Source organism: Coregonus clupeaformis, unplaced genomic scaffold, assembly GCF_020615455.1.
Source record: "Coregonus clupeaformis isolate EN_2021a unplaced genomic scaffold, ASM2061545v1 scaf1232, whole genome shotgun sequence".
NCBI lineage: Eukaryota > Metazoa > Chordata > Actinopteri > Salmoniformes > Salmonidae > Coregonus > Coregonus clupeaformis.
In genome coordinates, this window is record NW_025534686.1 from 94,907 (window position 1) to 121,651 (window position 26,745).

A 26,745-nucleotide genomic window follows, 5' to 3' on the forward strand; every position below is an offset into this window, starting at 1 on the left:
CTCAGCGTATTACATGTTCGGTAGCCCTTGCTGAGACCGTTTAATACGGTTTCACCCGTTATGGTATAGTATGGGTTCGAGTCCATGAGCAGACCCTAACACACAATACTCTGGCCCTGCGAAGCGACCGTTCGAATGGTGCTCTCGATTTTAGTGTCCAGTTCAGCAATAGTAGCCTTAAGATCCTCCGCTATAGCAACACATAGTTCTCCCAAAGCCCGGGTAAGTTCTGTACATGTCACGTTGTTACCTGTGCCTTCTGCCATGTCTGTCTCGTTGTTTGGTGGGGAGTAGGCCTCCGATGTGGATTTATTGTCCTTTGGTCGATTATTACTCAGCATTTTCACATAGAAAGTTACAATATTGTATTAGAAAGAAACGTTTGTTGTAACAAGTGCCATAAAGTAAGTTAGGTTAGATTATTTCGCAAAAAAGTTGCAGGAGCCTCTCACACACAGCCGTTCACTCCAACATGCTAGCTCCGCCCCGAGAGGATGGAAACCGATCAGGGATTTCACCATGAGACCAATGGTGACTTTAAAACAGAGTTTAATGGCTGTGATAGGCGAAAACTGAGGCTGGATCAACAACATTGTAGTTACTCCACAATACTAACCTAAATGAGAGTGAAAAGGAGGAAGCCTGTACAGAATACAAATATTCCAAAACATGCATTCTGTTTGCAATAAGGCAGTAAAGTAAAACTGCAAACAATGTGGCAAAGAAATGACCTTCACGTCCTGAATACAGTGTTATGTTTGGGGCAAATCCAACACAACTCATCACTGAGTACCACTCTTCATATTTTCAAGCATGGTAGTGGCTGCATCATGTTATGGGTATGCTTGTCATCGACAAGGAATAGGGAGTTATTAAGGATAAAAATAAATGGGATAGAGCTAAGCACAGGCAAAATCCTAGAACAAAACCTGGTTCAGTCAGCGTCCCAATAGACACTGGGAGACAAATTCACACAAGGCCAATATACACTGGAGTTTCTTACCAAGACTACTTTGAATGTTCCTGAGTGGCCTAGTTACAAATTTGACTTGAGAATCTATGGCAAGATTTGAATATGGCTGTCTAGCAATGATCGACAACCAATTTGACAGAGCTTGAAGAAAAAATAATGTGCAAATATTGTACAATCCAGGTGTGCAAAGCTCTTAGAGACTTACCCAGAAAGACTCCCAGCTGTAAGCGCTGCCAAAGGTGATTCTAACATTTATTGACTCAGGGATGTGAATACTTAAATTTAAAATGTTTCTGTATCCCATTTAATACATTTGCAAAAATGTTTAAATACATGTGTTCACTTTGTCATTATTGGCTATTATGTGTTGATCGGTAAAAAAATAAAATACAATTTGAATTCAGGCTGTAACACAACAAAATGTGGAATAAGTCAAAGGATATGAACACTTTCGGAAGGCACTGTATTATACAGCAAAGGGTTGAGGAGAGAAAGATGTTGCCACTTACTGCAATCCAACTCTGAGTGCAATCTTTATCTCTAATTGCAGTATTCTAGAGTATTACATTTTTGTAACACTTTGTTATTGCAGCAATTATGCCTTTGGCAAGCAGCCTTGCTTGCTGAAGCGTGATTGCATGACGATTACCCAACTACCATTTCTCTGAAGATTAGCAACTGCCAACAAACTCCTCAAGCTCGGAGAACGTGAAAAAATATATTACGTCTTTGAGGACAATATTACGTGTTCCTTGTAGCGTTTCATCTCTCGTATGGAAACTGTCCACTTACAAAAAGAATGGGGGAAAAAAGCAAGGTTTTAGATTTGATTTTGTAAAGCCTAAGGTTCTCTGTCATACATCAAGGCCTCGGTAGACATGAACATCATCTTCTGCCTATTCTAATTATTCCCTCAGTAAGCCAGAGTGAATCTGGCAATTAAATGTATCAGTAACCACGTTTCCATCCAGTTTTTATGAGTATTTAAAAAAATAATCACGACAGCTGTGATGGAAACCGGAAGTTTCGATACAAGTTTATAAATGCCTCTAGATCATTTGTTTGTTTGACATGGTAGGATCTTTGTGTCTGTAAAATGAATTATGCGAGAAATGGCGGGGAAATGACTTTATGCGCAAATATTGATATAATAATCATCATATCGAAGTGAACTTGGAGTCACACGATGATATTGTGTGTGATCCTCCCACTGCGATTTGGGAAACCATGCAGTTTATTAGGCTACAGATTAAATAAGTTATGATGAGCTTCACAGGGTAGTGAAAATGCACAGTGATGAGTTTGATGCTCCTTTCCAATAAACATCGAGGGTCTTATTCTGGTGACATGATGATCGATGCTTGACTGCCATTTGACAAATAAAAAAATTCTCGCTCTTATCCATAATAATCTCATCATGTAGCCTAGCCTACCTGCACAGCCTACCCGCATTGTAGTCTATCTGCGAGCTGTTGGCTAGAGCACATGTGCCAAGACCAGAGTAGGCACATTTATTATTTAACGCACCGCTTTTTGTGACAAAACAATCGCTAGAGTCGAAAATGCAATGGAAACACATTGAACTTAAGGTTTTTATTCGGTACATGAAAATGTAAGCAGAAAAGTAAATTTAGTGTGCACTAAATTAAAATTCCACCTTTGAATGTCCACCTTTATTACTGACAAGAAAAGGCTTGGTCCGGACAAACCTTTCCATTCCATTACAAATCCCTCTACATTACAGATCTGAGAAATAGGCTACAACATCGTCGTCCTTGGAACATTGCTGCTTCTCTAAAAGGAAACAGATCTCAAGATTTCCATTTGATAGAGATGAGAAGTGCTCCAGTGGAGTCTGATTTGAATTACAGCTTGTTCAGCAGAGGAGAAGAGAGATGACAGCATCTGGGAATGATGAGGTGGGAGTGGAGCTGAGCCCGCTGAGATCTGAGAGCTTCACACAAACACACCACGTCACATGACCGGACGGACACACCTTGGCCTTGTTTTCCCTCGTGTTATATGTGAGCTCTGCTGCAGGCATGGGGCGGGGGAGGGGGAGGATCCTGAGGATGTGAGGCTGGAACGTGACCAACACATTCTACACACGTATACGCACACACACAGACAGACAGAGGAGTGGAGAATGATATTCATTAACAACGTTCAAAACCACAGCTTCATGGTGGCTGGGCTTTTACATCGAACTCCAGCCAGCCAACGCTAACAATCCCACAACAACACTCTGGCGCACACCCACACACACAACAGATGAACGCAAAAGCAAATAAACAAATTGGATGCGGGAAGCGTTTCCCTGGTAACTATCGTAATTGTTCCTGTGTGCACAAGGACTTTGTCGTTCCAGAAATAATTGCTGGACTTACCGAAGATTTCTCCAGTGTAAATGTGGGAGGTGTCGTAGGGAGCCTCCTCTCCTGACACCTCTACTGTGAGGTCTGGAGAGAACAGGCTGGTGTCCCTCTTCATCCGCAGATTGAAATGCCTGCAAGGGAGGAACATGAAAAGACATTACTACACTACCCAGACCCCATTTAGTACCTCCAACATTCCTACTCATGGTTCAGTAAACATCTATGCAGCCAAAATGACAGGAGAAAGATTAGGGCAAGTACAACGCCAAACCAGTGTCTCCCAACACAGACAGACTCCTAGGCTGTAAGACCCTTTTCATTTCACAGCAAAGGAAAATAAAGGGAAAATAAATACAGACACATAGGGCCTTCAACTTCTCTTAGGGGAGACAATAGAAAGTGGTTGTTATTTGAGAAACATCTTAATGGATGTGCAAATTCTTTAGATAGTTCAGCAGCACACGTCTGTATTGTTCAGGAAGAATATTTCCTATAAAGTCCTGATGACTCAGAGGCCTGGGCTGGGACCTCCAAAGAATCACACCAGTCTCTTAGCAGAACACAGGTCAAGTAAATCATTACTCCATATCACTCATATCAATACTTACGGCTTCATGCGCCATCGGGAGTTTTCCATAGGAATACATGGATGACATTAGCGCTATCACTATCTACTGGTTTTAATTTCTATGGGTCGTAGGCTCCGACAAAGTTCTCGCAGTGCCAGAAATTGAGCCATTATCGTATAGTGGCTGGTCTTACGGCCAGCCACATGATATGCACACAATAATACAACTATTGTGAATAGTCAGATGAATATAATATAGTTTGATTCAAACGTTTACATGCTTTGCAAGAAGAAGATTTCCCTTGATGGGATTTTGATAAATGTACAAAATCCCCAATCAAAAGAAACATTCTCCCACAGCGACCATGTTATTTTTGGGACATATAAATATCTAAGACGCATACTTAAAAAATTTCCGAACTCACTTCACTCACACATTAGCATAGAGTGAGGATTGCGCTGCTGGTGCTGGCACGTACGCAGATGAAATACACTGCTGCAGGCTGACGTGGCCTCGCAAGCCAATCGCAGAATGTGACGACAGAACTGAAGAAAATCATACAATCTGGCCAGGTTGATAGCAAGATTTTAATTTGGTAACGTTGCACATACAGTGTGGGAAGGCCTTAAGAGATAGACATTATTACTCAGTTTCATCAACCATTTTTCAGAATGAGTCATGAATCATAATATTAATATCCTGGCTCTTAATCCATGTGAATAGGATATGAAATGGAACAGACTCGTAGGTTACATCTGTGTGAGTCCATGAGGATGAGCCGATTGACTGTCAACAAACCAATGACGTGAATGCATAATAGATTGTATTTCCCAATAATGGCATGATGGAGAACAACATTAGGGAAAATCTCACATATTAGACAACATGCATCTTTAGTGAATAAAAGTGACCCATTGTGACTGCAACAATTGGACAGTTAAAATGTATCTTGTCATATTTCTCTCTTGGATTTGTAAGCACTGAGAACAAGACAAACAAAACCACTGGCCATTTCCCCTCTGTTCCTTCTTAGTTTAGGATGTAGTGAGGGCCATCTCAGATTAATCACAGCTACAGCACTTCACAACAACGGCCCTCCTAATTTGCTTTGTTGATAACAGAGGGAGGCCCAGGCCCTCTCACTGGGTAACAAATGGCAGCTGTAATTGACGTGGGCATCCCTGCCCAGAGCAGCTCTCTGATTAAGGCTCCCCTCAGGGCTGCTGGGGTGTTAGTGGACACATGGTTGGTTACACAACTAACCCAGAGTCAGGAAAGGACAACGTGAGTCACAGACACACAAGCCCCATTTGAATGGCCCATCCTGGGAAGTCTTCAGACAAACACACAAAGAAAACAAGAGACAGATGGAGAGTGGGAGAGCGGAGGTGTGGGGTGGACACCTTAAGCTATCTAATTAAGCATGGCCCAGCAGTCGGCTCACCCTGCACCTAGTTTCCCATTGTGTAATTGGATCTTTACTAGTGCTCCGGTAAGCAGGCGGGCATGTGGGTGTACTCAACGCCGGCAACAATAGGAGAGAAAAGGGAAGAAAGATTACAAATGTATATCAACCTGAAATAGCCCATCTTGTGACTACTGACTAGGCCTGTCAAAGAAAATGTATAGACTAATCTGTGTTCATTTGTGTTGTTGACAGTCACACAGTATGTCACGTTGGTTGAATGACGGGACAGACCAAGGCGCAGCGTGATATACGTACATGTTTATTCAACTTAATAACACACGACAAAACAATAAACGAAACGAAACGTGAAGTCCTAAGGTAGAATACAACAAACCTTAACAAGATCCCACAACTCAATAGTGCCAATAGGCTGCCTAAGTATGATCCCCAATCAGAGACATCAAGCAACCGCTGCCTCTGATTGGGAACCACACCGGCCAACATAGAAATACCCATCCTAGATAAACCACATAGAAATATACACAAACAAAGAATATACACACCCTGACTCAACATATACGAGTCCCCTGAGTCAGGGCGTGACAGACTCCGACCGCACAACCTTCACCTAACAGGGTAGGGGCCGGGTGGGCATTCCGCCTTGGAGGCGGATCCGGCTCCGGGCGTGACGACCACATACTCTCCGCCTCCCTGTTGCGCCCCTGGTCAGGTCTGGACCTCGGCGCGCTGCTTCCCCTCTCCTTCCTCCCACGATACTCCAGGCCCTGTCTGGACCCTGGTGTGGGAGACCCCGAACCTGGAGAGGGGCTGACGTCATGGTCTGGACTGGAGCCGCTGACCGGAGCTGGACCGGGCACCGGTGGAGCGGACATTTTACATTACATTTTAGTCATTTAGCAGACGCTCTTATCCAGAGCGACTTACAGGAGCAATTAGGGTTAAGTGCCTTGCTCAAGGGCACGTCGACAGATTTTTCACCTAGTCGGCTCGGGGATTAGAACCAGCGACCTTTCGGTTACTGGCACAACGCTCTTAACCACTAAGCTACCTGCCGCCGGACTGCTCAGGCTCCGGAGTGGAGCCGCTGACCGATGCCGGACCAGGCACCGGTGGAACGGGCACGGGCCGTGCCGGACTGGACACACACACCACTGGTCTGGTGCGAGGAGCAGGCACGGGCCGGACTAGGAAGACGCACCACTGGCCTGGTGCGAGGAGCAGGAACTGGCCGGGCCGGACTGGCGACGCGCACCACTAGCTTGGTGCGAGGAGCAGGAACAGGCCGGGCCGGACTGGCGACGCGCACCACAGGCTTGGTGCGAGGAGCACGAACAGGCCGGGCCGGACTGGCGACACGCACCACTGGCTTGGTGCGAGGAGCACGAACAAGCCGGGCCGGACTGGCGACGTGCACCACTGGCTTGGTGCGAGGAGCACGAACAGGCCGGGCCGGACTGGCGACGCGCACCACTGGCTTGGTGCGAGGAGCAGGAACGGGCCGGACCGGACTGGCGACACGCACCACTTTCTTGGTGCGAGGAGCAGGACTGGGTTCCTTTATTAACCCCTGCTCCCTCCAATTGTGACCCCATGGGTCTCCCAGTCACGGCCGGCTGTGACACAGCCTGGGATCGAACCTGAGGCTGTAGTGGCGCCTCAGCACTGCGATGCAGTGCCTTAGACCGCTGTGCCACTTGGGAGCCGGTATTACTTATAATTAATTTTAGTGTTTACAGCCTTGTTCCAAATTGTCAGAACAATTATATTTATAAAAATAACCCTCATTTTTCTTGATCTCCTTCTTATTAATAATACTATTATTATTAATGTTATTGTTATTATAATAATAACAATAATAACAACAACAACAACAACAACAATAATAAGTAATGTCATTATCATTATTAGTATAGCAGACTTGTATAACCAACATCGAGCTGTAGGCCTAAGAGCGCACCCTGTTTAGTCTTAATACTTTAGGCCTATATTTCAATACTTATATAGGCTACTGTATCAATCAATCATTTATTAGTTCATGTCATCACACAGCATACGAGTCATTCATGATTTGTAATGCAATCAAGCTTTTTAGTTTAAAAATAAAAGATCAAAGCAACCCTTGAATAATTAGCGTAAACAATAAATAAACCGTTCCATTTCAGCAATTGGATTCACGAATGCATGCTACTGTTTTTAGTCTTTGCTGTAATAAAGGCTTTACAATTTTTTTTTATAACATTACAACATACTCTCTGGTACGCTTATCATTTATTTAGTGTTTACATTGTTCCAAACAGTCAGAAAACGTATATAGTAATCTAACAGCACCGGTTTGGCACACATGCTCCTTACCTTATTTTTCTTGATTTCCAGTATTTTCCACAGCTAGTCAAATTTATTCCACACATCCGACTTCCCCTTTACCTCCTGAGCAACCAGTAAACATTCCCCCATTTCGTGTTTATTTATCATGTCCTCTGCGTCCATTTTTCTGTCACGTGTTACGGTGTTCAGAGTTTGTTATAACCAATTTATTGATGTGTTTATGATATGCAATAGATCAGGCCGTATTGGTCAGGTGAAGCGGTTGGCCCTCTCTGTTTGAGACCCTTCAGAGAACAAAGCATTATGCTAATGTCTGTTAGTGAGTGACTCAGCCAGCCATTAGACAGACCGCCACCTCCACCAGCCCCCACTGGGAGAAAACACTCAATTACCAAACAACACTTAACCTTGGCACACCAACCGGAGACACACTCCACAGTGCAATCAAAGAAGCAGTGGCACAGGGACAGGTGCATTTAATTCCCGTCAGGAAGATTTCACTTTACAGGCCTTCTTTATTATGCCCTGTCTCTAATCAATTCTCAGAGAATCCACAGGGGGATTGACTGCAGAACGCTGACTATGTGTGAAACTTCTGCAACATGTACCACTGTAGGTACAATGTACTATATTCTATTGGATGCCTTTCTTCAGCACTGTGCACAACTGGTAGAACATGCCCTACAGTACAGCCAGGTATTGGTCTCCAGATTCCCTATTCTGCACACACCCAACGAGACAGCAGACGGACGGCCACCAGAGCATGGCTGCACAAAATTAGACAGATTTTTGGACTTTCGTTTTCTAAAATGTGGAGCAGTATTTTTCGAGTGGTAATGACGGCAAAGAGCACAGCTGTGTGTGTAGTGAGCCTTTACTGCCAGCCTCAGCAACCAGACAGAGCACACAGGCATACTGAATACTGGGAGAGAAGGGGTGGGGCCTGCAGAGTGGTGGGGGGGCAGGAGGGGGTGAGAGATGAGTCAACCTTCTACTTCCAGGAAAGATTTAACATACTCCTATGGGTCAGGGCTGTTCCCCTCTCAAAACCGTGCATGGGCCATGGATCTGCATCTATAGCCACAGCATGCTGTAGCAGGACTGTGCATGAACTGGCAACGACTGTTACAACATCTAAACTAGAGGCCAGGGATAACAGTTAGGCTATAGCTACACTGCAGCATTCTGCCTGGGAAAAGACAGACTATCAGTGTTACATAATGGAGCAGGAAATGGATCTGCTTCTATTTGACAGGCAGGCAGGGGAGATACTAATAGAGATGTGATGAAGTGCAGTGACTGAATTACCCCATTTCTATATTTAAGTTGTTTGATTTCCCGAGGCCTACATTATCAACACAGCAATAAACCCACATCAGAGCGGTCTGGCTCTCAAACTCAGCAGCATCCCCATTGGGTCAGTCAGTCAGTCAGTCAGTGCCACTGCTCAGTAGAACCACAGGGTATAGACTACCCTCCCTCCCTCCCTCCATCATCACACATTGTACAGCAGGCTCCCAGTCAGTTACTGGAACCCAAAACAATCTACTTATGATGCACTCAGAGGACATTCATTTAGGTTGATAATAATCCCACTAAATGAATGCATCCTCATCCACATGCCTTCTGTCTCTATGAAATAGCAGAAATTCTTAGACAATGTAATTACACCCGTAGAGAAACTATTTCCAGCACCATGACTTCATAGTCATATGACTGGAGTTAATGCAGCAAATCTCTGCACTAGGGGAGTAGCTACTCTCTCATTAAAACTCTTAAGGAGGTTAGCCAACCACAAGGCCTTTGTCTACACAAGCATATCACCAGCAACATGACGAACCGCCATATTAATAACATCTTCTTTCCTTTCCTGTTCTCTCTACCTACACCTCCTCTCTGCGTGTCAGTGAGTTGCAGTACATCACATCCCCACTCTTCTGGAGTCTCAGTCAGACTTGTCAGAAGTGTGGGTGGCGATGGGTGCCAGTAAATGCTATAGTCCTGGTACACCAACAAAAACAACAGCTCCATCTAGGCTGCTTCCTTTCTGAAACTCAGGTGCCGGGCGGCACTGGTGTGAAATGATCCGTCAGACTATTTAAAGTGGTTTGGCTCCATTGCACTCGGCTTCAGTGAGCCACAGCAATCAGATGCTGCCAGAAACAGGGCTGGAGATAGTAACTTTCATAGCAGTTCTTTCATTACAGATGAGTAGGGCTGGCACAACCTTGATGATGAATACCGTCATGAAATAAATTAACAGTCTTATGCGTAGAAAGAAATATGTTTATTTTTGGGGGAATGAACAGCTGACTGAAAACGGGACGGCCTGGCATTCGTGCAGTTGAGTCTGTTTCTGCGGTAATATGGACTCCCTGTGGAACGCTTTCGATACCTTATAGTCCATGCCCGACGAATTGAGGCTGTTCGAAGGGCAAAAGGGGTGCAACTCAATAATAGGAAGGTGTTCTTAATGTTTTGTACACTCAGGCTATTCATGGATTCCATATCAGATCAGACAGATGTTGAAAAGCAGAGGTGAGAGAGAATTCTACAGAGAATTTGAGCTAAAGGCAGTGTTGTGTACTCACACATCTGTGTATCTAAATGAAACACTGCTCAACTCCAGAATCAATTGAACCACTCCAATCCTGCTGCAGGTCCCAGTAGAGATTTGTTTATCTCAGTCTCTATGTGGATGTGGGGGAGGGGGACAGAATATTATCTTTAATCGTGCAGCAGGCTCTGAGTTAGGGTTCACCAGATGACCTGAACAAACAGACAGAGAACACAGAATACAGCAAAATATCAACAGGACGTGTGTAGACCAAAGCCTGGGATCTGATCCCTGCCAATGGCAACAACAGTGTAGGCTGTGACTGTTACTTCATACATGCTTCTTGTGGAGGTTTCAGCAGTTCTAATAATTCCTGACGCTCACCATAATCGAGCTGAGACTCTTAGTCAGTCCCAGTCCCTTTCAGCACCGCGTCCCTGAGATGACAGACACATAGGACAAACATGGAGTCTATGTGCTTAACCATTGCCTTTGAGAGAAACGCTAACCAAAGACGTTATTGTGAAATACTGCACATCAGTGGGCGAAAACATGAATCGGGCACAGAGAGGGAGGGAGGGATATGGAGAGAGAAAGTGAGAGAGAGTCCTTGCTGCAGGGACACCCTTAACCACCAGATATGTAATTTTGAACTTCTGAAAGTTGTTTAAAAAGGCAGAGGTGAGTGGAGGAGGGGATGATACAATGCAGAGCAGATGAAACCGAGGCAGGGGGACCGTATGGTGGGGTACACAAACAACAACAGAAGAGAGGGAGAGAGGAATCAGGCCACAGCTGATACATTTACATTTTTTAGCAGACGCTCTTATCCAGAGCGACTTACAGTTAGTGCATACATTATTCTTTTTTTGTTTCATACTGGCCCCCCGTGGGAATCGAACCCACAACCTTGGCGTTGCAAACGCCATGCTCTACCAACTGAGCTACCTCCCTGCCGGCCATTCCCTCCCCTACCCTGGACGACGATGAGCCAATTGTGCGCCGCCCCATTGGTCTCCCGGTTGCAGCCGGCTACAGCAGAGACTGGATTCGAACCAGGATCTCTAGTGGCACAGCTAGCACTGCGATGCAGTGCCTTAGACCACTGCGCCACTCGGGAGAACAGAGATGGGAACATACAAACGAATGACCAATGCATTTGTTTCAAGCCTGATGTTCATGATGTTGTTAATTCAATTGCGGCAAGATGATGAACCTCTATTAAAAAAACTAATTAACAGTGGTGTCTGCAGGGCGGCTGCGAAGACTTCTGACAGCAAATTATCTTCTCTCATTTCAAGATAGTATATTAGAGGAATTAATGCTCCCAACGTCCCAAACGCACCTCAATGAAACATCAAAACACGCAAATGTCTGTGGGCTGATCATATTAATTCGAGCTCAGAGCTCCATAGCCACTCAGCTCACTCTTTAAAACATCCTGATTAATTGTAACCCAAACACTGGAGACGGCTTACTGCTTCCCAGCCCATCAGAGTGCAGTGTTCTCCCATGTCAAATACAGCCATTCTTCCCTCTACTTGTCACTGAATGGAATACATCTCTGTATTATTCATAGACAGAGTTTGTGTCATCCTGAGCTCTGGAGGACAATCTGTATATCTCAGTCAGAAGGGAACAGAAAGTACTTAAAGTTTCATTATGAAGAATCTGAGCAGAAATGGCATTTGAATATAGAATAAAAACAAGCGACCCGTCATCTCCTCCAAAAAATGTCTGGCGCTAGCACCACATCTCAAAGTACATTTGAACGCCTCAGCTTTTCTCAGCACTCCAGGAGTAGAGGTGATGTGACAGGCAGGTCTTTATATAATGGAAATAGTGCTAAAAGTAATGCTAAAATAATGCTGACACCCATCTGCCTGGCGTACAGAAAGTGAAGTGAAAACTAGGTGCATTAGAGACTTCTAAATAGTCCCTAATAAGTTTATAAATTCTTAAAATACATTCCTACTTCTCCAGGGGAAACAAGTAGACCTAAAAACAGACGGTTCATTCACTGCTCAGAAAACTACATTTATGACAATTATCCATGAGCAGACTCTCCAGTACCAGACTCCAGAGATTGAGAGGGTTGATAAGATGGTGGCACCATGTAAAAACCTGTGCTTGTCTCAACACGACAGGCTAATAGCAGGCCCCATTCTTTCAAAACCTCAACAAAAATCTTCTGGCTCCAACCATGGTACATGTCTCTACTTGCCAAGTGGAGTGTTATCAGCACATTATATAAAATGTGATTAAGAAGCAAACAGGCACTTGACAGTCTAGTCTGATTATACAGCCCTACTCCATGGGACAGATCTGAGTCACTGCAGTTCATCAACATTGCGTCTCTCACATGGTGTCTGATGGCTATCCAAGGCTGTGTTCAGGCTATAGGCTACTGGTGATAGATGAAGTTGATAAATCAGATTAGGATCTACTTGAGGTCCAATATTTCAGGCTGACCGTTTTATAATGTGGCACATATCCGGCCAATGGAATTAGTCTATATACAGTGGGGGAAAAAAGTATTTAGTCAGCCACCAATTGTGCAAGTTCTCCCACTTAAAAAGATGAGAGGCCTGTAATTTTTATCATAGGTACACGTCAACTATGACAGACAAAATGAGAAAAAATTAATCCAGAAAATCACATTGTAGGATTTTTAATGAATTTATTTGCAAATTATGGTGGAAAATAAGTATTTGGTCAATAACAAAAGTTTCTCAATACTTTGTTATATACCCTTTGTTGGCAATGACACAGGTCAAACGTTTTCTGTAAGTCTTCACAAGGTTTTCACACACTGTTGCTGGTATTTTGGCCCATTCCTCCATGCAGATCTCCTCTAGAGCAACTCCCTCCAAAGATTTTCTATGGGTTTGAGATCTGGAGACTGGCTAGGCCACTCCAGGACCTTGAAATGCTTCTTACGAAGCCACTCCTTCGTTGCCCGGGCGGTGTGTTTGGGATCATTGTCATGCTGAAAGACCCAGCCACGTTTCATCTTCAATGCCCTTGCTGATGGAAGTAGTTTTCACTCAAAATCTCACGATACATGGCCCCATTCATTATTTCCTTTACACGGATCAGTCGTCCTGGTCCCTTTGCAGAAAAACAGCCCTAAAGCATGATGTTTCCACCCCCATGCTTCACAGTAGGTATGGTGTTCTTTGGATGCAACTCAGCATTCTTTGTCCTCCAAACACGACGAGTTGAGTTTTTACCAAAAAGTTATATTTTGGTTTCATCTGACCATATGACATTCTCCCAATCCTCTTCTGGATCATCCAAATGCACTCTAGCAAACAGGATTTGAGTCCCTGGCGGCGTAGTGTGTTACTGATGGTAGGCTTTGGTACTTTGGTCCCAGCTCTCTGCAGGTCATTCACTAGGTCCCCCTGTGTGGTTCTGGGATTTTTGCTCACCGTTCTTGTGATCATTTTGACCCCACGGGGTGAGATCTTGCGTGGAGCCCCAGATCGAGGGAGATTATCAGTGGTCTTGTATGTCTTCCATTTCCTAATAATTGCTCCCACAGTTGATTTCTTCAAACCAAGCTGCTTACCTATTGCAGATTCAGTCTTCCCAGCCTGGTGCAGGTCTACAATTTTGTTTCTGGTGTCCTTTGACAGCTCTTTGGTCTTGGCCATAGTGGAGTTTGGTGTGTGACTGTTTGAGGTTGTGGACAGGTGTCTTTTATACTGATAACAAGTTCAAACAGGTGCCATTAATACAGGTAACGAGTGGAGGACAGAGGAGCCTCTTAAAGAAGAAGTTACAGGTCTGTGAGAGCCAGAAATCTTGCTTGTTTGTAGGTGACCAAATACTTATTTTCCACCATAATTTGCAAATAAATTCATTAAAAAAACCTACAATGTGATTTTCTGGATTTTTTTTCTCTCAATTTGTCTGTCATACTTGACGTGTACCTATGATGAAAATTACAGGCCTCTCTCGTCTTTTTAAGTGGGAGAACTTGCACAATTGGTGGCTGACTAAATACTTTTTTCCCCCACTGTATTTACTTGCATAATCCTCCAATCAGATTGATCAGGGAAGTGAGAATGATAAGAAGAGTTTTAATACAGTAAACGGAGCCTAAAGGCATGTTTGTCTTAACACAGTAGGAGGACAGCAGATCAACTCTACCGATCAAACCGCTGCTGACTACTGTCACCTTCAAATGTCAGAATGGGTGTGTTGTGGTTAAAGACTGGTTATGGCCTACTACAAGAGAGGAACATTAAACACTATGAACAATGAGAAGTGAGATTAATCTAAAAAAAAACATTTCCCGCAAATATTTCTCTCCTTGCTTTGATCCCCAGCCAGCCAACTACCTCAGGTTGAGCATGGCTGATTCAAAGCCAACAGGCCGGAAATAAAATATGCAGCGGTACAGGCAGTGTCATTTCAAACCACACATTATTCAGAGCAGAGGAAGGTAAAGGGGGCTGCAGGTCCCGACAGAGATCATTGAGGCACGGTCGTCATTTCTCATGCTGCAGGCGGGAGCGGGCTTTGGGATGAAAATATTTGAGTCCCACAGATTATTAGGAAACGGTCGTCTTTCTGCTGTGTATGCGTTAGCCTACGCCAACCTATTGTATTAAAAGCACCTCTGTGTCGCATTATTCACACACTGTCAGTATTCGCTGCTTCAAGTTCAGTAGCCTGCCGCTCCTCTCCTAGATGGGCGTACAAGATCAAGCACGCCTACAATATATGATCTCAATGACCGCCTATGAAAGGGCGGAGAATCACGGGGCAGTTATCTTTCCAAGAAAATTAACTTAAATATGATTAGGCTATAGTTTACTGCAGTGTCCGTAAATAAATATAGATCATGGAAAGAAGTGGCGGGAGCTCAACCAACGTGAGTCGAGGTGCAATAAAAAAAACATGATTTGAAAAGGAAAGGGCGCAACTAGCGAATAGCATGGCGAGTGAGCGTTACGCCTTTTCCTTTTCAATAAGTATTGATTAAGCATTTGTCTCTGCCTGCAAATCGTCCCGCTGCTAAAAGGTAGGCTACAGTGGGGAAAAAAAGTATTTAGTCAGCCACCAATTGTGCAAGTTCTCCCACTTAAAAAGATGAGAGAGGCCTGTAATATTCATCATAGATACACGTCAACTATGACAGACAAAATTAGAAAACAAAATCCAGAAAATCACATTGTAGGATTTTTAATGAATTTATTTGCAAATTATGGTGGAAAATAAGTATTTGGTCAATAACAAAAGTTTCTCAATACTTTGTTATATACCCTTTGTTGGCAATGACACAGGTCAAACGTTTTCTGTAAGTCTTCACAAGGTTTTCACACACTGTTGCTGGTATTTTGGCCCATTCCTCCATGCAGATCTCCTCTAGAGCAGTGATGTTTTGGGGCTGTCGCTGGGCAACACGGACTTTCAACTCTCTCCAAAGATTTTCTATGGGGTTGAGATCTGGAGACTGGCTAGGCCACTCCAGGACCTTGAAATGCTTCTTACGAAGCCACTCCTTCGTTGCCCGGGCGGTGTGTTTGGGATCATTGTCATGCTGAAAGACCCAGCCACGTTTCATCTTCAATTCCCTTGCTGATGGAAGGAGGTTTTCACTCAAAATCTCACGATACATGGCCCCATTCATTCTTTCCTTTACACGGATCAGTCGTCCTGGTCCCTTTGCAGAAAAACAGCCCAAAAGCATGATGTTTCCACCCCAATGCTTCACAGTAGGTATGGTGTTCTTTGGATGCAACTCAGCATTCTTTGTCCTCCAAACACGACGAGTTGAGTTTTTACCAAAAAGTTATATTTTGGTTTCATCTGACCATATGACATTCTCCCAATCCTCTTCTGGATCATCCAAATGCACTCTAGCAAACTTCAGACGGGCCTGGACATGTACTGGCTTAAGCAGGGGGACACGTCTGGCACTGCAAGATTTGAGTCCCTGGCGGCGTAGTGTGTTACTGATGGTAGGCTTTGTTACTTTGGTCCCAGCTCTCTGCAGGTCATTCACTAGGTCCCCCCGTGTGGTTCTGGGATTTTTGCTCACCGTTCTTGTGATCATTTTGACCCCACGGGGGTGAGATCTTGCGTGGAGCCCCAGATCGAGGGAGATTATCAGTGGTCTTGTATGTCTTCCATTTCCTAATAATTGCTCCCACAGTTGATTTCTTCAAACCAAGCTGCTTACCTATTGCAGATTCAGTCTTCCCAGCCTGGTGCAGGTCTACAATTTTGTTTCTGGTGTCCTTTGACAGCTCTTTGGTCTTGGCCATAGTGGAGTTTGGAGTGTGACTGTTTGAGGTTGTGGACAGGTGTCTTTTATACTGATAACAAGTTCAAACAGGTGCCATTAATACAGGTAACGAGTGGAGGACAGAGGAGCCTCTTAAAGAAGAAGTTACAGGTCTGTGAGAAAGAAATTCATTAAAAATCCTACAATGTGATTTTCTGGATTTTTTTTCCTCAATTTGTCTGTCATAGTTGACGTGTACCTATGATGAAAAAATACAGGCCTCTCTCATCTTTTTAAGTGGGTGAACTTGCACAATTGGTGGCTGACTAAATACTTGTTTTCCCCACTGTATATCCTATATGCAAAACGTAGCTCAAGAGAAAGTGCAAGTGTCTGCTCTCATTATTATTGCTGCTTCAAGTTCAGTAGCCATATGTGTGAGATCAGGTGCGCGTGTTGGTCTCAATTAAATAGTAGGATATAGCCTATGCATGAACGGAGAAGCACGGGGCAGTTCTCTTTCGAAGGAAATGAACTTCTTAATTAAGCTATAGTTTACTACACTGCCTCAAAATAAATATTGATTACCCATTTTGGTCTCTGTCTAAAAGTGCAAGTGTCCGCTCTCTCTCCAACTCTGCTCTCTTCATACTATGTCTAACCTATTGGCTGATATAGCCCAGTAATACCGATAGCCTAATATAATGGAGAATGTGAGAATCTCTGGTAATTTTACCTATTTCTTAGGTTATTTTAGCGCATTGTGATATTGCCTATAAGGCGCAAAATAGCTGGGACCATGGCTAGCAAGCTAGCTGCGTCACATACGCCTAAAATAACATTGCTGGACTGCGGTTGGGTGGGAGTCGGACAGAAAACCAGCGGGAGCGGGTGGGTACAGGTATGAAAAGCTGCGGGTGCGGCCGGGAGCGGGATGAAGAAATCAATCCCGCCTAGACCTCTATACTGAGGGCCCCACCCTGTGATAAGAGTGGACTCCAAACTCACTTCACTGAACAGGCTAATCACTTCACTGAAGGATTCCCATAGGGATAACAATAACACTATGCTTAGGCAAATGTGGCATAAGTAAAGCCTGTATGAGCATACAGTGTGTGTTGCATTCCCTCCTAATCCTCCTGTGATCCTGTTCTCTGAGCACGCTCTCAAATTCTGAAAGGGCGACCTAGCACCACATGAGCTGCATATGACCCACTCACTTCCCAGAAGACTGAGTTGTTCTGTTCACTAGTTAGGAGTCTTTCCAGTAGGCTGCTACCAGCTAGCCTATAGGCTCCTTCCCAACACTCCTAGAGAGATTCCATCCGTCAGACATGACTCTCACATGGGCCGCTGCACTCCAGCCCACACAAAATGAGCCACTTATTGATTGCATCACTGAAGTGGCTGTCTATTTATCTACAGAGTGGAACACAAATTACTGTGCATCTTTGATTCACTACAACCAATTTGTAATCCACACAGTACTCAAACAGTTCACAAGCAAGGTACAGGATAATTTCCTTCCAATTACAGAGGTGTTTGATTTCATTGGCCATGATGTGTTTACAGACCCCTGTCACCTTTCCATAATGCCCCTACAATGCAGCCTCACTAATCCTCCATTGTCTGTTCGTCACAACCTCTCCTTGTGTCTGCACTGGAGGCCTGAGAAGAACTGACATTTGGGGACACAGCCTCTGACACAACACACACCTTGTTATTCCTGTTACGAACACTGACCAAACTGTCACCCTACTTCCCGCTGTGTGTGCCCGTCTGTCCCACACAGTCTCCCTGGCTGGCAGTCCCCTTTTAAAGCTGAAGTGACGGGCGGTCCACCCTCTCACAATGATTGGAGATCAGGCAGGAACATGTGACAGCCTGGTGGGGTCAGCCTCAACATCTAGCCTGACCCTGTCCTCTCATCTAATTGTGTGATGATTAGGCTACATGTGGACTGAAATGCCTCAAAACTAACTTCTCAGTCTGCCTCTCATTCTGCTATGACTGACTCAGTTGAAGCCAATGGAATCCCTTAGCATCCACCATATACATCTTCTCCCACCTGCCCCTGGTCTTCAGTCAGTCAGTCAGCCCTGTGGTTGGCCTTTCCAACCTGCCCTGTCTGCCACAGCAGACCAGGTGAAATATGTGAGGGGAGCCTGGATAGGGGAAGTAATTCTTCCTGAGCTTCCCAGGGACTCAGCACACTATTAATATCTCCCGCAGCCCGGGATGTCATGTGAGAGAGTGTGTAGAGAGAGAGTCAGGGTGGGAAGGGCTGAGAGTGTGAGGAAATGAGAGAGAGCAAGTAAGAGAGGGAGAGAGTAAGGCAGAGAGAGACAAGGCGTTAAGGAGACAGGGAGTGTGGGAAAAAGAGATTGAGAGTGTGAGAGATAGAGGAAGAAGAGCACCTGTGTATCAACCCAGCAACAGCAGCACTCCAGAGATGAGCAGAGGTTAAATGTACTGCCACTTCCTCTGCTTGTTATTCACCATGGCACGCCCATTACTGCCTCTGGCCTCTCCACTCAATTTACATTTACATTTTAGTCATTTAGCAGACGCTTTCATCCAGAGCGATTTACAGGGTTAAGTGCCTTGCTCAAGGACACATCGGCAGATGTTTTCACCTAGCTGGCCCGGGGATTTGAACCAGCAACATTTCAATTACTGGCCCAACGCTCCTAGCCACTAGGCTACCTGCCGAAAGGCCTTGATATGGGGCTGAAACATTAGGCCTAGATCCTGTCCTACATAAAGCTTTCTGCTGGCATTTCATTGTCATCAATGCTACTAGGAATGTGCTTACTGAAATCAGTTAGGAGTGCCCATGCAGGGTCATTGCATCTCTAAAGGTTTTCTTGGTAACACAAAACACACAGGGTTACAAAACGCACAGGGTTACCCAGTGCACTAGGATGAGAGGGGTTGATAAGGTTATCTGGTGGGACAGTGTGTGTATGTGTGTGTGTGTGTGTGTGTGTGTGTGTGTGTGTGTAAGTACGCTTCCAATGTCAGTGGAGAGAGAGGGAAGCTGTGCTAGTCAACTGGGTAATGTTCATTAGAGCACACTGTAGCAAAACGTTTTGCAATGAAAAACAAAACCCTGGTAGACCCAAAAAGGGATTTAATAACGGGTCAGTCTATATTGTGCTCATAAACCAACTGTTGTCTTTTACTACCTGTACTACAGAATACAGCTGAGCCAACTTGAGGGAGTGGATATCTATCTAGCAGATTAAATTGAACTATTTTCTAATTGCAAGTCACAAATGGTTTCCGTGCACATAGCTCAAAGGGTACTTTGGGGAGAGAAAAAAATCTCTGGGGTCGAATACGAAGGGTGAAATGTATCTAGTTTGGGCGGATTAAAAAAGATTTGTCATTCAGTAACATTCACAGCAGTCAGTAATTAAACACCCACAACCCAAAACCCCAGGGACAATAAAACACACCAAAAACTAAACCCAAATCAAACCATAGTCCATTTGTCATAGGAGTGTAAGATAACTGTCTGTCACACTACTCTCGCCTCGGCAGCGTCTCATTACTTCGAAGTTGCTTCCTCCCCAATGAGAAAAACTTGACTGGTAGACTTTCACCCACTTATTCCATAATTTCAGACAAGGAAGCAACTTTGTAGGACTGATACGCACCCTTCTCCATCACCTCTCCCTAATCAAATCCAAAAGCCTAGAACATCATAAACAGGTAAATAAAACATATGCATAAATACTGTATAATTTTCTCTTTGCCCTTTCAGTTGCTCCTACTGAGCTGTAGTAGAGGGGTCCAGCCAGCAGAGGGGGCTGGTCTGTGGTGTGTATTATTGTGTGGGCCTAAACGCCTTCGTTGAAGAAGACGTTAGTAGTGTCAGGACTGCTCGGTTGTATCCTCTCCTGAAGATCTGGCTCCAGGCTGCTCACAGCCTGTGGGACCAAGGCACAGCACAGAGGAGTGGCAAACACCTGGCACCGACCCAACAGTCCCACCTGTACTGGGGCGTTTAGGACTGGAAACCGCTTCATGAAGGCTTTCTTCTCCAGGGCGTTCATTATCACAAGGGGGATAGCCATAGCTGGCACAGCCATGCCGATCCTGGGACTCGACCACCTGGATGATGCCTGACTTGGCAGGGGTGACTGACACGCCTAACCGGTTCCCATTCTCATCAGTCACTGGGATGCTGTATTTCAGCTCCATCTGCCTCACGAAGGGGATGTTGATACAGTTGGCAGCCACTACAGCAAAGAAGGGGATGAACCGGCTCATTATGGCTGGAAGGCGATTGGCTAGAGACTTGAGTCCCAGGGCTGAGACTACGGCTCCTGTGGTTGTACTGACCTACGCTGCAGCCAGCTGATTATTAATGGGCACTATAACAATCAATATGGCCTCACCATTTCAGCCATTTCCTCCTCATAATTAGACAGACCTTTTTGCCAGGCATCGATCACGGGGTGGGCCTGGTCACGGCCACAGTTCTTCACAAGGATGAACACAAAATATCTTCAGTATTACTGTAGAGAGGGTTTCACAGGGAAGCCTTACCTGAACAGCAGTAAGAATTTAAACAACTATGATGATAGTTGTCAGTGCAATTTGATGACTCAGTTCACTCAAAGATAAAACCTGGTGCGAAACTTTATAAAAAACTATTCAATTCACAAAACCATGAACATCTCTACATGGTGCAGGATAGTAGCATGAGCTCCACCCCCACCACCTCGGTCTCCCTCCACGGCATCATTCCCATGCCTCCCAGCTCTCACGAATCACTGACCTTTAGACAAACTGCACTGATAAAGAGCAGACGCAATTACACTGTTCAGATTTATCCGTTTGAACTTGGTGTCATCGGTGGAGCAGAGGCAGAGGGCATGTCATCCCTCAACAGCGTCAGTGGGGTGGGATCAGACACCCATAAACCCTAGGAGCGGGTGATCAAACCAGGGATAAGTGCTGGGCCGCTGGGTACCAGAGACCCACACCACCACCACACGGCCGGCCAGCCTGCCTGCCCTCAGCTGCTGCCAGCTGGGATAACCTCAGACCGCAGCTCTGCGAGAGGAAGGCTCTCGGACTGCTGCAACACTAATCTAATGTAGCAGTGACAATCCTCCAGGATTTCAGGAGACTGTCAGAGATGTCTCACAGGGCCCATGGCTGTCTGCACCCTGCAGCCTCCCAGGGATGTGAGAGAGAGGGTGGAAGGGAGAGAGAGAGTGTAGAGGGCGTAGTGTAGATATGTAGAAGAGAGGGAGGACATAAAGAGAGAGAGACATTCATTTGACCCACAATAATAATAATAATCTCTCCACCCCAGTGAAAGTGAGGATCTGAGTTGTGAAAGCTGGTCTTAACCTCGTGGTGACACATATGGTGGAGTTTTCTGCACCATTATGTGAAGCCATTTCCCCTCTCAATGTTCAGCAGAGCTAGTTTTACAGGTAGTCAAGGTACAGGATATGTGTCACCACATCTTCACTAACTACTGTCACAAACAGATGGATATCATCTAACTTCAGAAAATGTGTCTTTGATAAATGTCATTATAGATGCTGTGGGTGGATTGCATGTAGAGCAACACCGGATAATGAAAGTGCTTATTTACAAAGGCTTGCCAAATTTGTGCTTTTTCAAACTCTCAAAAGTATAGGCTGACAATTTTGTTGATTAAAGAATAAAAACATTAGCTTGTGATTTATCCTCTTAAAAATAATATTGCTTACATTTACAAACAGCAGGGCTTGACATAAAAAAATTTAAGCCACGTGTCCTTCGGACAAGTAGGACTGATTTTTTACTTAGAGAACTTCAAATATGGTCTGTAACACAATTTCTACATAATTGAATGATGCAAGGAACCAATTTACAAAATAAATTACATTATTATCATTATTATTACCATAGAGAATCAGACAAAAATGTAATGTAGCTAGGCTACACTGCCTATTGGCTTCTTTACATATTCAAGCCAGTCTCAAAATACAACACTGCCCCTTTAAGGCTCTCCTGGAGGATAGTTGGCCGCATGCTTCGGTTTGGCTGGTGGCTAGGCGAACCGAACAAGTGTGCTCGCATACAACCTTAAAAGACCTTCTCTAGAAAAACTTGAAAAAGGTGGCAATAGTACTGTTTGTCCATCTTGAGACGCCATAGCCAGTATACACTTCCACAAAATAGTCAGACTTAATCTAAGATAACTCAAGAAATCATTTTACGTTTAAATGTTTGGTGCAGTATTTCTTAAGTGAAGAATGTGCATGAAAACGAGTTGTCTATCGTTGAATGACAACAAACACTTAATTGGAGAATCCCTACTGTTGACCAATCACCGACGAAGGGGCGTAGACTTCGGCTTCCGAACTTCGGCTTGTCTTGAGATTTGTGTGTGCATGAACAGCCGGAAAAAATACCTAGTCGATGGCCAAAATGAACAAAAACGTCATAATATATTCATGAACTGTTCCGGATGGGAAGAATTCAGATGCCTTTAGTAGCCTATAAAATATTGCAACATTACAATTAAAATGAAATACTTTGTCTTTATAAAATAATTCCCTCATTCAATGAATCAGCGATCAAATGGCTAAGGTAGGCTACTTCAAAGCAAGGTAACTAACTAAGGCATGTTTATCCATAACCTTGAAAGGCTAAATTATTCAGGTTTCAGGGGAGAGCTATTGAAAGCATGTGTTATTTGTCAATTAGACTAAGCTCTCCCACTGTGTCAGATTGTATGTAGCGTTGGTTTATTAACGCACCCCGTTCATCAATTGTGTGTCGGCTATTTGTGGGAGTGCCGCTGAAAAGTTTTTTTAGGGCATCGGACATGACATTAATACATGCTAATAGCTAAATAGTTAACTACCAAGATAACTAGCCAGGCAACACAATATGTTATGCATTGGCTATCTAGTTATCTGTTGTCTATCATTATTATAGGCTACCTGCTACTGTAATGTCTCTCTCTCGCTCCTCGGGCCCACACGCATGTGATACACACATTACTTTTCCAGGATTTTCATGACCATACAAACCCCGTTTATGACCAAAAATGAGCTATAATTGGGCAAATGACTCACAAACTAGCAAGGAATATCAACAAATGTGCACACGAGGCTACACGCTTTGATCTCAAAAGGTGATTGAAAAAGACTGCTTGTGCCTGTCAATGCAATTCAATTCTACTCCGATGCGCTCTGCAGAAATTGGGAGAACAGTGCGCAAAACATCGCATCCAGAGGACACTGATCCAATTCTGCTCGAAGTAATTGTTTGATATTGTGATTTGTGTGTGATTGTTTTCACTTGTCAAGCGTTAATGTCGAGCCCTTAACAGACTCATTTTAACTGTTTGACTTTGTGTTAATGTGTTTACGTTTAAGTGCCACTTTGAGTCTTCCCATCAAATTGTTATCATACCAACACAGAACTTCACTGACACTGCCAAAAACGACTAAATGGTTGACAGGGGGTTTCGACCTAGAAACTAAAACATCTAGAAAATAAATAAACAGAATGACTGAATACAGAATAACAGATCTTCCTTCCTGCTGCTGGTTCTCAGGACAGGTTCTGAACAACTTCCTGATTAGTCATGAAGTAAACAAGGCGCTGGGAGACAGTGTGGGCTGAGAGGAGCAGTACTGAGTACCACTAGCTGGGCACTGGAGGTCCACCTGAGAGAGATAAATGCTTGTCGTTGATCAAGCACCAAGCTCTCCTCACTGAGCAACAGCCTGACCTCGCAGAGGGCTCATGGGAGCCATAGAGCATTGTGGGTAGCTGTGGCTGGGGCCGGCGCAGTGCTGCGTTCCATCTCTGCCATGCCCTGTCTAGAGGTTGCTCTGACATCATTAGAGCTCCATGAAACATTCATCCAAGGGCAGAGAAACTGGTTCCTGTGTACCACGGAACAGCCAAGGCTATGAAAAACACACACCGTACACACACAGCGGCGTCCATGTTTAAACAAACAGGGCCGTGCTTCACAGTGGGAGGAGGTTTTTATAACCAATAGAGATGCAGTTAGACTAAGGGCAGCAGCTGACTGATAAATGATTCAGAGCCTGACTGAGCGTCTGACAGTCATACAGCTGGCCTCTCTGTATCCAGCACAGCCCCAAGCAGAGGGAAGCATGCAGGCCCACAATCAGACCGCCAGTCAGTGGGACTCTGACTTTCACACTCCCTTATCTCTTGTCCTAACCCCCGAGACAGACTGGGGAACTGGATAAAGGAAAGACTCCAACTAACCAGGCATGAGATAATGCATTATCACACAGACAGGTATAGGGCCGAAGACAAACAAACACACAAATGAGAACCCACACCTACAAAACGCTACAGGCTATCTATGCAGCAGCAGTCGTCCATCCTTCTGGCCAATCCAGTCATGGCAGGCAGTTCACTGCAAGGCCAAACTCACCTTAGAGAGATTACAGTGGCAGGGTTCATGTTAGTTGACCTGTGGCATGCAGCTTCACTGTGGCTTAACATGTTCATCCCAGTCTGGGGTAGATAGATGAGCAGGACAATCACGCTGAACACACGCTCACACAAATAAACATGCAGCCTGACTGAATGGTGGCCTGGAATAACACATTTAGGGGGTTCCCCTCTGAACCAGACCACTGGTGTGTTAACTGTTTGGGAGGTGGCATGTGAAGGTGTAGGCCTATCTCTGAACCATGCTGTCCTATCCCCTTACTAAAAGGAATGCTCTACTGTAGAGGTTGTTTGCTTCGGTTAGCTAGGAACCTTTATTTGATCACATTTGCCCTAGTGAGGTGAAATCTCTTGCAAGAGAGAACTTCAAAAAGTATTTCCCCTGGCACTGAACCCTTGGTGCGTACTGTTCTGTTCTGTTCTGTACCCTGGCATGTGATCCTACACAGTACAAAGCCTCAGGATTGCCCTGTCGGGTACCTTGAAGTAGCTGCTCATAGTGTTGGAGTGGGAGGAGGGGAGTGAGTGGTGGTGACGTGAGTCTGGGCATACAAAAGGTTTTTTCTGTGAAGAGCCTCCTAAACACCAGACACCCCTGCCTTGGCTGTGACGGAGGCGTGGAGTAAGAGTTCATGCTCAACACAATACAAATGTCACACAGAGTGGAGGAAACAGTCAGCAGTTCAATCTTCACTTACAGTCATTATCAGCTGGTCAGTCTGATTCTTAACCCTTCTACCACAAGTCTGCACTCGTTCACACTGGATGTAAAAAGAAACGGACTGGTGTAAGTAAATTGAAGTACATTTGGTAGAAACTCCCTCCAGCTTTATACTAGACAGAGAAAGTGCACCATTTTCTTTTCTTTTTTGGGGGGGGGGGCTGGGGTACGGAGGCTGAACGCCGGCCTTGGTGTGCTAGCCCAGACGTTACCCTCTCATCACATGTTCCCAGTCCTAAGGGCGGTGCTCAACGGCTGGAATGGAGAGCTGGAAATACCTCAGAACTATCCAATCCAAACATTCAATCATTCCACTACCATTATTGGAATGTCAGTAATTCAGGGAAATGTTAGATGGGCTGCCCAAAAAGGGTGAATGAATAATGACGTGTACTGTTGTGCACCATCCTCTCAATCATTTTTCTTCACAACAGATACATCTAGTGGTTTAACAGGCCAGGCGAGTATCACACTACACTCAGGGTGAGACAGAAAACTGCTGAAGACATCACACCACAGAGCAAAGGGCTTGCAGAAAAGACATGGTTGAGGAAAATGTTCACATGAAGTTAACGTTAGCTGTGACTGCCTCCACTGCGGTTTCCAAAGGGCTAATAATGGCATGACGCAGAGAGTGTAAGCAGTACAATAGGGGGGTATTCTGATCATTCCCCCACACAAAACCTTCAGAAGACAGTGGTGAAGAAAGGAGCGTGTTGAAAATGACAGGGCTCCTGGGATAGATTATTTTTAGGTCTCACAGAGAGACAGACAGACAGAGAATGAGACAGAGAGAGATAGAGAGAGAGAATGAGACCGAGAGAGAGAGAATGAGACCGAGAGAGAGAGAATGAGACCGAGAGAGAGAGAGAATGAGACCGAGAGAGAGAGAGAATGAGACCGAGAGAGAGAGAGAGAGAGAGAGAGAGAGAGAGAGAGAGAGAGAGAGAGAGAGAGAGAGAGAGAGAGAGAGAGAGAGAGAGAGAGAGAGAGAGAGAGAGAGAGAGAGAGAGAGAGAATGAGAGAGAGAGAGAGAGAGGGAGAGAATGAGACCGAGAGAGAGAGAGAGAATGAGAGAGAGGGGGACAGACCTTT

General features: G+C 44.8%; 1 protein-coding gene and 1 pseudogene across 1 annotated transcript in view; both read right to left on the reverse strand.

Annotated features, from left to right (window-relative positions):
• LOC121558909 (disintegrin and metalloproteinase domain-containing protein 10) overlaps positions 1–26,745 on the reverse strand; it is an 85,352-nt gene that overhangs the window by 31,442 nt on the left and 27,165 nt on the right. Inside the window, exon 3 of the mRNA XM_041872251.2 lies at positions 3,361–3,479. Within this exon, the coding sequence (XP_041728185.2) occupies positions 3,361–3,479 (119 nt within the window). The remainder of the gene's footprint in view (positions 1–3,360; positions 3,480–26,745) is intronic.
• Positions 20,315–24,250, reverse strand: LOC123486465 (annotated as a pseudogene).